This window comes from Phacochoerus africanus, chromosome 15, assembly GCF_016906955.1.
Source record: "Phacochoerus africanus isolate WHEZ1 chromosome 15, ROS_Pafr_v1, whole genome shotgun sequence".
Taxonomy (NCBI): domain Eukaryota; kingdom Metazoa; phylum Chordata; class Mammalia; order Artiodactyla; family Suidae; genus Phacochoerus; species Phacochoerus africanus.
Window position 1 is genome coordinate 49,780,856 of NC_062558.1, and position 12,037 is coordinate 49,792,892.

Below are 12,037 nucleotides of genomic sequence, written 5' to 3' on the forward strand. Positions count from 1 at the left end.
AGTTTCCCAGCCGGTGGGGTGAGGTGGAAGCGAGGACGAGACCGCGCTCACCACTGGGAAAGGGAAGGGGGCGGGCCCTGCGCGAGGCATTTTGGGAACGCGTGGTATTCTGGGAGCGCGGGACCCGCCATTCGCTTGTCTCACGCTTCGCAGTCGGCAGAGTCGCCGCCGCACCGGGAAAGAGGAGGAGACCTGAGGCGGTGAGGGGAGGCTGGGGGCGGGCGTGGGGAGGCCGAGGCACCCGCGAGGGGTAGAGGGTTAGAGAAGGACGCGCTGCCGAGGAGCTCCGCGGGGCTCGCCGAGGGACAGGAGCGGGAAGCCGGGCCACCAGACAGTGTCGCCTCACTAGCGCTTGGAAGTGAGGTCGTTAGCTTTTCCTTCAGTTTCCATACCTCCCCAGGCCAGTGTTTTTCGAAGCATCCAGGTCTTGAGGTCGTTTCTGGCTAGTTGCTTCCTTCCCAAGTCCTTTGCTTCCCTGCCTCCATCCGCCCCCTCATGCTTTCTACACCGTTACACAAGCTTCTATCAAGTTTCCCTGCATCTAAGCTGTGTTCGAACCATTTTGTAAGTGCTGCTGCCTTTTCCAGGGATAATTCCTTCCCTATAGTCCTGCCGTGGTTCCCCCATTGCGTTCAGCATAAAATCTACACTTCTGAGGCTTCTCACGAAGGGCGCCTATCTCTTTCACTCCTCTTCCTTTTTCTCTTTAATACATGGGATGTATTCCACCTTTCAGCTGACCATTTTGGAATTTAAAAACCGACTGCTTTCCTCTTTTAAGGTCAAGTCAGGCTTGCCTTGATTCCCTTTTTTCTCCAAGATAAGCATTTCCTGTGTGTAGCACATTATCACTTTGTGAATACTTTGATATTTTCCCTTTAACTTTGATGGTGAAGTAAATGGAGAGTCAAAGAGCACTTACTGGGTTGAATTAAATGCATGGACTCTTCTTGATTTTAATTTTCGTTCTTTTTTTTTTTTTTTTTTTGCCACCCTGAGGTATATGGCATTCCCTGGCCACGGATCAGATCCAAGCCATGGTTTCCACCTTCCTCGAAGCTGCAGCAACCCACTGTGGTGGGCCAAGGATCGAACCAGTGTCCCAGGGCTCCAGAGATGCCTCAGACCCCATTGCGCCACAGCCGGAGCTCCTTATTTCATTTTAATTTTATTCAGTTTCAGAACTTGCAGTGGTTACTGTTTTGGACAGCTCAGGTCTACGTCCTACGTTCTCAAGGTGATGTTACCCACGCTTTGGGTTAACAAGTACACCTGCCTTCCAACCCCCTCTGCTGCAACATAGTTATTTGATAAAGATAAAGGGACCTGTGGTAGCAGGGAGATGAGAGGCATTCTTTTCATTCCTGTTAGCTTTCCCTCTGTCTAGCCCCCCTGTTCCTCCCCACCCAATCTTGCATCTTGTTTGCCAGATATGTTCTTCAAGCTGGGGTTAAGCTACTTTTTCAAGTTCCTTTGCGAGTTCCCTTCCTGGCTCAGTGGTTAACGAACTTGACTATGATCCGTGAGGATGTGGGTTCGCTCCCTGGCCTTGCTCAGTGGGTTAAGGATCTGGCATTGCTGTGAGCTGTCGTGTAGATCGCAGATGTGCCTCAGATCCTGTGTTGCTGTGGCTGTGGTATAAGCCAGCAGCTGTAGCCTCTATTCAACCCATAGCCTGGGAACTTCCATATGCTGGGGGTGCAGCCCTAAAAAGCAAAAAAAAAAAAGTTAAAAAAAAGAAACACGCCTTTGGCATTTTTGCTGAGTGTTACAGAGTGTCCAGCCTTGAGTGAGGGATGGTTTGTGCCACATGCCTCTCAGGCCCTGAACCATGAACTCTTATCTCTCTCTCTCTCTGTAGAATTCTCTTCCTGCCGAGATGTCTATTGGTGTGCCGATTAAAGTCCTACATGAGGCTGAGGGGCACATTGTGACCTGTGAGACGAACACGGGAGAGGTGTACCGAGGGAAGCTCATTGAAGCCGAGGACAACATGAACTGCCAGGTATCCTGCTTTGCACATGAGCCTTTTGGGGGGGAGCTTGAGCCTGTGTCTTGGAGGACAGAAAGCTGGCGATTGAGGGTCTTTTTGAAGTTCTCATTCAGCAGTTACTGAGAGCTTAGTGTATGCCAGGCACTGTTCCAGATACCAGGGATGTGGGCATAGGTAAGAGCCATTTGGAATATTTAATTTTGTCCTTTGTTTCCCAACCCCATAAACCGTTTTCTCCCATATCTCGGGGCCTGTTTAAGAGAAGTAGCACAATGTTCAGTAGAACCATTAGGTTCAGGGTCGCTAGTAACTCATCCCTACTTGTTTGCCCAGTGCTTTGCAGTTTGCATACCATATGGTTTGGATACCATATGTAAATCTTCCACTTATATATGGTAGTTATTTGCCATTCTTCTTGGGGGAGGTATCTTCTTTGATTGCATTTATAGCAGCTATCCTGTGAGGTAAGGTTTTGGTGATAGCTTTGTCATCCATAAAATGGGAAAGATAAGAATAAAGGACTTAATTACTGTACTTACTTGCTAATAAGTATTGAAGCCATTTCTTGACATGGTGCCCTTCTGATGGCAGTACTTTGATTTTGCTAATAATTATGTGAATTTATATAGCATCACTTTACAAAGTGTGTGACACTTTCTTAAGAGCTTGGGCTTTGGAATCAGATCTGGATTTGAATCCTGATTGACCTTGGAGATGTTAGTCACCTCAGTTTTCTCATCTCTAAAATGGGAACAGAATTAGTTGTACAAGAAAGATATTGGGGGAGCTGACAGTAAAGGATAAGGAGCAGGAGAGCTTTACGTCTAAGATGCTGGTCTGACGCTGGCGAAAGGAAGGAGGCTTGAGCAGCAAGAGCCTTAGATGGCCATGTATTTCTGAGGAAGTCTTAGCCAGGCAGAGATTGCTCATGGGGAGAGCCTGGTGTGGGGCCAAAATGGCCTAGCACCAGGAACCCACTGTGGTAGGTCACTGGCAGCTTGAAAGAGTGGCCTCAGGATGAGTGCTCTGGTGATCCCAAAGGTGGGGGCTGGCATGCCACAAAGCCTGCTGTCCCTTGAAGGAAGGGCTGAGTAGGGCACTCCCAAGATTGCTATTGAGGTAACACCCCACCCCAGGGCTGTTCTTAAAGATCAGATGAGTGTGGAGGGCCAAGGGGCAGCTAGCTCCATGCCTCACATGTTGTAGATGTCAACATATGATACCTGTTGATACTTGCCAGCTGAGGAAACTTGGAGGTCAGAGAGGTGAGATGGCTCACCCAAGGTCATCCTGTAGGGCAGGTGCCCAAATTATCCATTGCTTCATTGGTTGTTGTGATTTCTCTGTAGCTTTGAGCATCCTCCCTTCCAGGTTGACCAGCTAGGACCCTCCCTGGTGTTCAGGGAAATAGACATCAGTGGCTGCAGGTGTCTCTCCTCAATGTTGAAGCCATAGAGGTGGGCGGTGTGGGCTCTCTGAAGGTCCTGTGGCCAGGCCTCCTTTGCCTCTGTGAGATACTGCTGTCAGAGGGCCAGTCTTGTCTGAAACATCTGCATCCACTTTGAGGTGCTCTAGTTTGGTGAGTCGAGTGCAAGACCAGGCTAGGGAACCTTACTGTATTTATTCACGGCTGATTTGGACAACTTTCTGAGCTTCCAAGGCCTCAGGTTTCCCATCTGTATTGTGACAGTGTCTGACCAGATCACCTTGTTGGTCTCTGACAGTGGCCAGTAAGAAGTAAACACATACACCCTGTGATAGACAGATCTGGAATTATTGCAGCCTGGCATCTAGCATGACTTGGCGTGAGCTTGGACCACCCTCATCCTTTGTTCCTTCCTTTCTAAATCAGTACCCCCTCGGCCTCAGGGCCATGGTGCAGAGTAAATGAGCCTCATGTCACCTGCCTCCCACCAGTATTAATCTTCTACGCCATGTGGCTAAAACAACAAGCATTTCTTCTCAGGGTTCTGGAGGCTAGATGTCTGAGATCAAGGTGTTGCAGGCTTGGTTCTTCAGAGGCAATGAGGGGAGAATCTGTCCAGAGTTTTTCCTTGGCTTGGAGGTAGCTGTTTTCCTCCTCTGTCATCACGTGGTCTTCCCTGTGTCTGTATCCTAATCTCTTCTTGTAAGGACATAAGTCCTTGGATTAGGGCCCAGTTACCTCTCTAAAGGTTTAGTTTTGGGAGGAAGGGGTGTGTGTGGCAGTTTGACTGGGATCTTAGTTCCCAGATCAGGGCTCAAAACCAGGCCACAGATAGCAGTGAGAGAGTCCTAACCACTAGACTACCAGGGAACTCTCAGGAACCAGTCTTTAAATACAGTCACATTCTTGGGTGGTGAGGGTTAGGACTTCAGTGTATGAATTGGAGGCCAGGGGGTAAATTTCAGCCTATAACTCTGCCCGTGCCAAGATTTGAAGTTTCATAGGCTCTCTACCTAAAACCTGCCACATTAGATGATACCCAGTGGGCTGTGGTAGAGCTGAGCCAGGCAGCACCTGCATGGTTGACTCACCTGTCTAGGATTGGGAGACCAGGGTCCTGAGGTGCCTGCTGTTTTCCTTTCTCCCTGGTCCCAGTCAGTTTGTCCTTTGAGTATGAGAACAGCCTCTTGGGTCTTCCTCTGCTTGTACTTGGTTAGAGAGTAGATGGAGTTAGTGTTTGCTGTTTTTTGGTTTTTTTTTTTTTTGTCTTTTTGCCATTTTTTGGGCCGCACCCTCAGCATATGGAGGTTCCCAGGCTAGGGGTCTAATTGGAGCTGTAGCCACCGGCCTATGCCAGAGCCACAGCAACGCGAGATCCGAGCCGCATCTGTGACCTACACCACAGCTCACGGCAACGCCGGATCCTTAACCCACTGAGTGAGGCCAGGGATTGAACCCGCAACCTCATGGTTCCTAGTCGGAATCGTTAACCACTGTGCCATGACGGGAACTCCTGGGTTTTTTTTAATCATAAGATTGGTGTGGGTCACACACTGCAAAGATTTGGAAAACATGAGAGAATCACAGCCATGACTGGCATGGACATTTTTCTCCTAGGAAACTACTTCGGGTTTTTAGTGCTTACTTTTTACTCTATTCCCTTTAAAAAAGAGAGATGGCTTACAAAACATTATGTGGTAGGAGTTCCCGTCGTGGTTCTGTGGTTAACGAATCCGACTAGGAACCATGAGGTTGTGGATTTGATCCCTGCCCTTGCTCAGTGGGTTAAGGATCCAGCGTTGCCGTGAGCTGTGGTGTAGGTTGCAGACGTGGCTCGGATCCCGCGTTGCTGTGGCTCTGGCGTAGGCCGGTGACTACAGCTCCAATTTGACCCCTAGCCTGGGAACCTCCATATGCCACGGGAGCGGCCCAAAAAATGACAAAAAGACAAAAAAAAAAAATTATGTGGTAGGACCAAGTAGACAGGCCAGGATGCCGGTTGAGTGATGCCAGGTCATCAGCATCCAGGAATGTGACCCAGAATCCCTGTATGTTTTATTAAAGGTACATTCAGGTGTAAACTTCGAGCACATTCAGTTCTAAGCCTCTTGGAGACCAGGCAGAGGGACACCATGAGTTCCGAGGTGCAACGTGTCCTTTTGATAAAATATCAGTTGTGCGATTCTCCCTGGCACTAGATGTGAGAGACTTTTTTTTTTTTCCCTCAAATGGCTGCACCTGTGGTATATGGAAGTTCCCCGGGCCAGGGAGCTGAGTCTAAGCCGCAGGTGTGGCAACGCCAGCTCCTTTAACCTTCTGTGCTGGGCTAATGATCGAACCTGCACCTCCACAGCAACCCAAGCCTCTGCAGTTGGATTCTTAACCCACTGCGCCACAGCAGGAACTCCTCCTTGGGTGTTTTTTGTTTGTCGTTTTTGTTTTTTGTCTTTTTAGGGCAACACCTGTGACACATGGAGGTTCCCAGGCTGCAGCTTCTAGCCTTCATACACCACAGCCTCAGCAACATGGGATTCAAGCTGCATCTGCAACCTGCACCACAGCTCACATTAACTCTGGATCCTAAACCCACTGAGCGAGGCCAGTGATTGAACCCAAGTTCTAATGGATACTAGTTGGGTTCATTAACCACTGAGCCACAATGGGAACTCTCCTTGGGTGTTTTGTTTTTTGTTTTTTGTCTTTAGGGCTGCACTTGCAGCATATGAAAGTTCTCGGGCTACAGGTCAAATCAGAGGTATAACTGCTGACCTATTCCACAGCCACGGCAGCTTGAGATCTGAGCCGTGTCTGCAACCTACACCACAGCTCACGGCAATGCCAGATCCTTGACCAAGCGAGGCCAGGGATTCAACTCTCATTCTCATGGATACTAACATGTTCGTTAACCACTGAGCCACGAGGGGAACTCCCTCCTTGGGTATTTTTAACATAACCTCTTACAGTGGCCCTTTTTTGACAATTGGGAATGTAATGAATGCCTGTGTTAAACCTAGGGTGAGGTCCCTTGTGCTTTTTGGGTCGGGGTGTAGGCACTTCTGAGCACCTGAGGTTTGACTGGGATGGTGGGGAGCCTTGCTCTCCCAACAACCCCCAACTGCAAGGCAGGCGTGATCTGTGGCCAGTGCTGCAGGACTGATTCAACTCCAGCTGATGGTGTTATCAATATGGGCTCCTATTGCCACTATGTTTCATTAAACGGGTTATAGTTGATAGTTATTATTACTTATTTTGATGTTCTAGTTATCCCACATTTGATCAGTAGTAGGAGCCTCTCAGGCTGATGCCTGTGTCCTTTGGGGTGTCCTGGCCATTTTTTGGGAGCACATCCTTACCTTCTGGTGCAAGACGTTTGTTACAGTTTCATCTTTTAACCTTCCCTCGCCCAGCTCTGAAATCAGCCATTTCTTTAGGAGCCTTGCTTGCTTACAGGTTGGGAATAGAATTTAGAAATCAGGATCTGGGTGCTGCTACATAGTTTATTTTTAATTATTTTAAATCTTTTTTTTTTTTTTCTTTCTTTCTTTTTATGGCTGCACCTGCTGCATGTGGAAGTTCCTGGTCGAGGGGTCAAATTGGAGCTACACCACAGCTACAGCCATGCCAGGTCCTTAGCCCACCAAGTGAGGCCAGGGAACAAACCCATATCCTCACTGACACTTAAGTTGGGGTCTTGAACCACAAAAGGCACTCCTTGCTATGTATTTTAAAGTCCTAGTTTAGTTTGTCCAGCTAGGATCTGTCTCCAGCTGGCTGTGTGCTTAATAGTACCAGAAGTTCCATTCATTGTGTGTACATTCTGTGCCAGGCACCCTGTTAGGGTTTTTATATACAATAGATCCCTCAGTCACCACAGGGCCTCTTTGAGGACAAGCTTCCAGATGCCCAGGGTGACCAGGCCTGGAAGAAGCTCAGCTAAACTCACGCATCTGGCTGCCAAGTGTGTGGTCTTGACCACAGTCTCTGAAATGAGGCCCAGACTAAGCCTGTTGTATCCCATTGCCTCTGGAAGCATCCAGCCCCCAGCTGTGTCAGATTTCACACAGGAAAATGAGTAGTGGGGATCAGAGGAATAAGAGGAACAGTGGGGTGGGGAAGGGCCTGAACATTTGCTGACTGATCACCAGGTACCCCACAGGTGGGTGAGGTGGCTGATGGTCCACAGGTGCCCGCACTGTCCATCTCGGCCCCAGATGTGAGGAAACAAGCACAGAGACCTGTGCTAGGATCTTCTCTCACCACAGAGTCATTTTGGTCAGGCACCTGGCCTATACCATCTGTGTTTCTTGTGGTTAGGGAAGTTGAGTGAACTAGTTCACACTCTTGCTGCCTTCCGCTCATGATGCAGACACAGCTCGGGCTTGGCTTGTTGACAGGCTGTGCAGCTGGTGGAGGGCCGGTGGGCTTTACTTCTCTGCTGGTACCATGAGAAAGCTCAAGAACAGGAGCAAGCCTGGTTCTTAGGCTTTCATAGGAGTACTGACTCTGGACTCTTTCTTGCTTCAGCCTGAACATGCGCTGTTTGTGAAAGCACTGAGCAGAAGTGTATTTTGTTTTCCTTTTGGGCCGCCCTGCAGCCTATGGAATTCCCAGGCCAGGGATCAGATCCGAGTTACAACCTAAGGCAGATCCTCAACCCACTGTGTGGGGTAGCACCAGAGCCTCAATCCACTGTGCGGGGTTGGGGATCGAACCTGTGATTCAGCACTCCCAAGGTACCACTGATCCCATTGTGCCACAGTGGGAATTCCAGTGTTGTTGATCTTATGTTAAAGCCTCTGTCAAGGACTCAAGAGTGGGCTGGGGAGGTGGTGACAGAGGGAGGAGTGTGGTGTATCAGGATGTGCTGGAGGAGAGTGGGCCTGGCAGCAGCAGAGCCTGTAAAACAGACAGCAGGGGTGGCCTGGGCGTGCAGCTGGTCTTTCTGCTCACTGGGCGCTCAGGCAGAGGCTGGGTGGCTGGCTAGCTCTTAAAGAGCTGATAAGGCTAAGATAACAACGTACAAGTCAGAAACCTGGGAGCCAGCACACCCCTCTACCATGTGGGCTTGGCCTATTCCAAATAAATTATGATCCTTTTCCATCCAGAAGGCTAGTAAAACAAACTATGTTTTCTGGTAAACGTGCCTATCAAGGAGTTCCTGTCGTGGCGCAGTGGTTAACAAATCCAACTAGGAACCATGAGGTTGTAGGTTCGATCCCTGGCCTCGCTCAGTGGGTTAAGGATCCAACATTGCCGTGAGCTGTGGTGTAGGTCACAGACGTGGCTCGGATCCCGTGTTGCTGTGGCTCTGGCGTAGGCCAGTGGCTACAGCTCCAGTTGGATTCCTAGCCTGGGAATCTCCATATGCTGTGGGAGCGGCCCTAGAAAAGACAAAAAGACCCAAAAAAAAGAGTGCCTATCAAGAGTGACACTGGTGGGTTTGTGTCACCTTCCCACACCCAGCGAGTCTCCTCGCTGGACTCACCTCTAGCCTCCCCCCACCCCAAACCCTGGTTTGTCCATGTTGGCATATTCGTCTGTCTTAGCGCCGCCCCTGACCCTGTCCACAAATGTGAGGGCCCCCCATAGTCCCCGAGGTGACCACCCTGTCCTCAGTCCCAGTTCCCTGATCCCATCCCCTGCTGGTTCCTGCTCCAGGGTCCTGTTTCGCCTCACACCCCTCCTGCACTCTGGGCCCTTCATGCCCACCCTGCCACCTCCACCACCTGGTCCGTGGCTACCTGCTAGACTGTGTCCTTTGGAACTGCAGGGACCACATCAAGTACACACTCTTGACCCTCTCGCGGTGCCATTGCAGTCTCTGTGCCAGGCAGATGTGAGAAGGGATGCAGAGCTGGGGCAGGCAGTTCTAAGCTGTTGCACTTATCGTTTCTCACTGCTGAGAGCATGTCACATGCTGGCAGGACAGGCTGGATGATAGCACTCAGGGCCAGGCCAGCGGGTTCAAATCAGGAGTCCCTGCATTTTATGTTTAAAAATGGGACTTCTCAGAGTTCCATTTATGGCTTAGTAGAAACGAATCTGACCAGCATCCATGAGGACACAGGTTCAGTCCCTGGCTTCGCTTAGTGGGTTAAGGATCCAGTGTTGCTGTGAGCTATGATGTAGGTCACAGACATGGCTCAGATCCGATGTTGCTGTGGCTGTGACGTAGGCCAGTGGCTACAGCTCTGATTGAACCCCTAGCCTGGGAACCTCCATATGCCATGGGTGCAGCCCTAAAAAAGACAAAGGGATGGGGGGGACTCTGCTACTATGAGTACCATATATGTAAAGCGCTCAGCACAGTAGGTGCCCTTGAGTCTGCCCAGCTTTATTTTGTGGTGCCAGTTTCTGTATTTCTGGACTCCCCTTCCACTAGCCGAGGTTCGTCTTCCATAGGCACCATTCTCTGCTGGCACTGTGGGCCCTTCCTCACCAGCTGGTATTCCTTCCAGATGTCTAACATCACAGTCACATACAGAGACGGCCGAGTGGCGCAGCTGGAGCAGGTGTATATCCGTGGCAGCAAGATCCGCTTTCTGATTCTGCCTGACATGCTGAAAAACGCACCCATGTTAAAGAGCATGAAAAATAAAAACCAAGGCTCAGGAGCCGGTCGGGGAAAAGCTGCAATTCTGAAGGCCCAAGGTAGGTGCTCCTCTTGCACTGGTTGTGACATGTGAGTGTGTCCTGTACCTTTTACGAATGGGCCTTGTTATTGCTGAGGTGTGGGTGACCTGACCTCAGTGTCTCCACACCCACTGCCACCTGATCCTGTTCACAGGCTTATGCAAAATCCCAGGCAGCTCCTTGGAAAAAAGATGAGGACTTAAATGAAAGAGCAAATGTGTCCTGTAATGAGTCTTGGAGGCCTTTTGTTTTTGGAAATTCTGGGGAAAGTTGGCCCTGGTCCAGTTTGCTGAGCAGAGGCGCCTTGCAGTGTGGATTGGCTGACTTCTAAAAGCAATGGGGTAATAGTTTCTCAAGAGGCTGGGGGTGTCTACTGATTCCCAGCATCAATAGGGGAAATGTGGAGGGAATCCATTTTCAGATGAGAAGGAATTGTGAGCCATCTTTTTACCCATTCATTAAAGGGGGCCGAACTTAAATTTTTGAAGCTTCTTATGTTTGAAAACAAGTCCTTCCTTTATAGTGCATTTGGAAAGACTAGTCTCTTCCTGGTTACTTGGTCTGACCTTTTTTCTGGGTTAGCCTAATCAGTTTTATATTTGGGTCCTGAAAAGCTCTGCTCCCCCTATTGATTAGCTAAGAAAGCCAGTGCAGTCATTAGGAGCAGTCTTAGTGTTGATGAGAAGATTCCAGTGCAGAAAGGTCACTGGATTCCCACCTCACTGTCTTCAGCTGCTATACATTTGTTCTATGTGAGGTAGCTTTTGAATTCAAAGACCCAGCAGAGTAATCCTTTAAAATACCCTCCAGAAAGCTGATCAGACAGTCTCCTTGCCCTTCCTAGATGAGCAGTGTTCATAGGGAGATAGAACTAGAAGCTCAGGACCTTTTGTCCTGAAGAAGCAGTGATTTTTCAGAAGTGCCAGCTTTGTGCTAGAACTGCTGTTCTCTCTGCAGGGGAGGGCTGCCCTCGTTGTCACTAACTGTACCAGCTTCCCTAGCAAAAGGCACTGGGAGGCACTTGGCAGTGGCCCCCTGACTGCCACCTGAGCCTCTGTGCCGCTCCCATCCCCTTGCTATGGTCCTCCCAGCTAGTGGCCAGGCTCTCACAGGGCTTCCATCCTTCTTCTGGTCAGCTCCGGGCTCTATGAGAGGAGGTGGGGGCAGTTAGTTGCCATCAGGGTATTTTCACTTGTTCTTCAAAGGAGTGGCCCTTCCTAGAACCCATGGGTCACAGAGACAGCAGTCTTGTTGAGCCCTGTATATGGGGATTGGTTTTTGTTTTTTGTCTATGTTTTTTTCCTTCCTATTATGAAACATTTCGCACATGCGAAATAGCTCAGAAAGTAATAAAAACCCTCACCCAGATTCAATAGATGTTAACATTTAATATCTGTTTGTTTCACAATTTTAAGTGTGAATTAAATGCATCTGTCATGTTTTATTAGCTCACCCTGGGCCAGCTCTGAGACTTAATCTTCTCTGTGGTTCCTAGACTGGCTTCCTAAAACACCTTTGCTCTCAGGACTTGAGCTCTCATGGGGACCAGTGCTGGGTTGGAAGGTGGGAGGCCTTCCAGTTCTGATGCCAGACAGGGTCTCCATTCCTCCATGCCCAACCCCCATGAAATGTGATAGGGCAGACGTGGTGCTGGACCGGGTGGCCTTTCAAGCCCCTTCCTGGGCCGATGTCTTGGGGTGCTGGCTGCTCTTGGTGGAGGACTCACTGACCTGGCCTTGTCCTCTTCCTTACCTTTCAGTGGCTGCGAGAGGGAGAGGACGTGGAATGGGCCGTGGAAACATTTTCCAGAAGCGAAGATAAATTTATCTGTTGGACAGAACTTTGCCCTCATGTTTTCTTTAGGTTATCTGGATGTGAGGCAGGAAGGTGTGTGCTGGTGTATATGTCCTAGGTTATTTGGCATCTCTTTCTTTAGATCAGGGGAAATGCTACACTAAATAAATTTTTTTTTTTCTTTTTGAGGA

General features: G+C 49.4%; 1 protein-coding gene across 2 annotated transcripts; it reads left to right on the plus strand.

Annotated features, from left to right (window-relative positions):
* Positions 1–15: 15 nt before the first annotated feature.
* Positions 16–12,037, plus strand: SNRPD3 (small nuclear ribonucleoprotein D3 polypeptide). 2 transcript variants are annotated; one of them, XM_047759629.1, is made up of 5 exons: positions 43–200; positions 1,177–1,237; positions 1,862–2,005; positions 9,878–10,070; positions 11,812–12,037. In XM_047759629.1, the coding sequence occupies exons 3-5, from the start codon at positions 1,880–1,882 to the stop codon at positions 11,871–11,873; spliced, it is 381 nt and encodes a 126-aa protein (XP_047615585.1). In that variant the 5' UTR covers positions 43–200; positions 1,177–1,237; positions 1,862–1,879; the 3' UTR covers positions 11,874–12,037. The 2 variants fall into 2 exon arrangements, with proteins under 2 accessions (XP_047615584.1, XP_047615585.1); XM_047759628.1 differs by lacking the exon at positions 1,177–1,237 and having other exon boundaries at positions 16–200.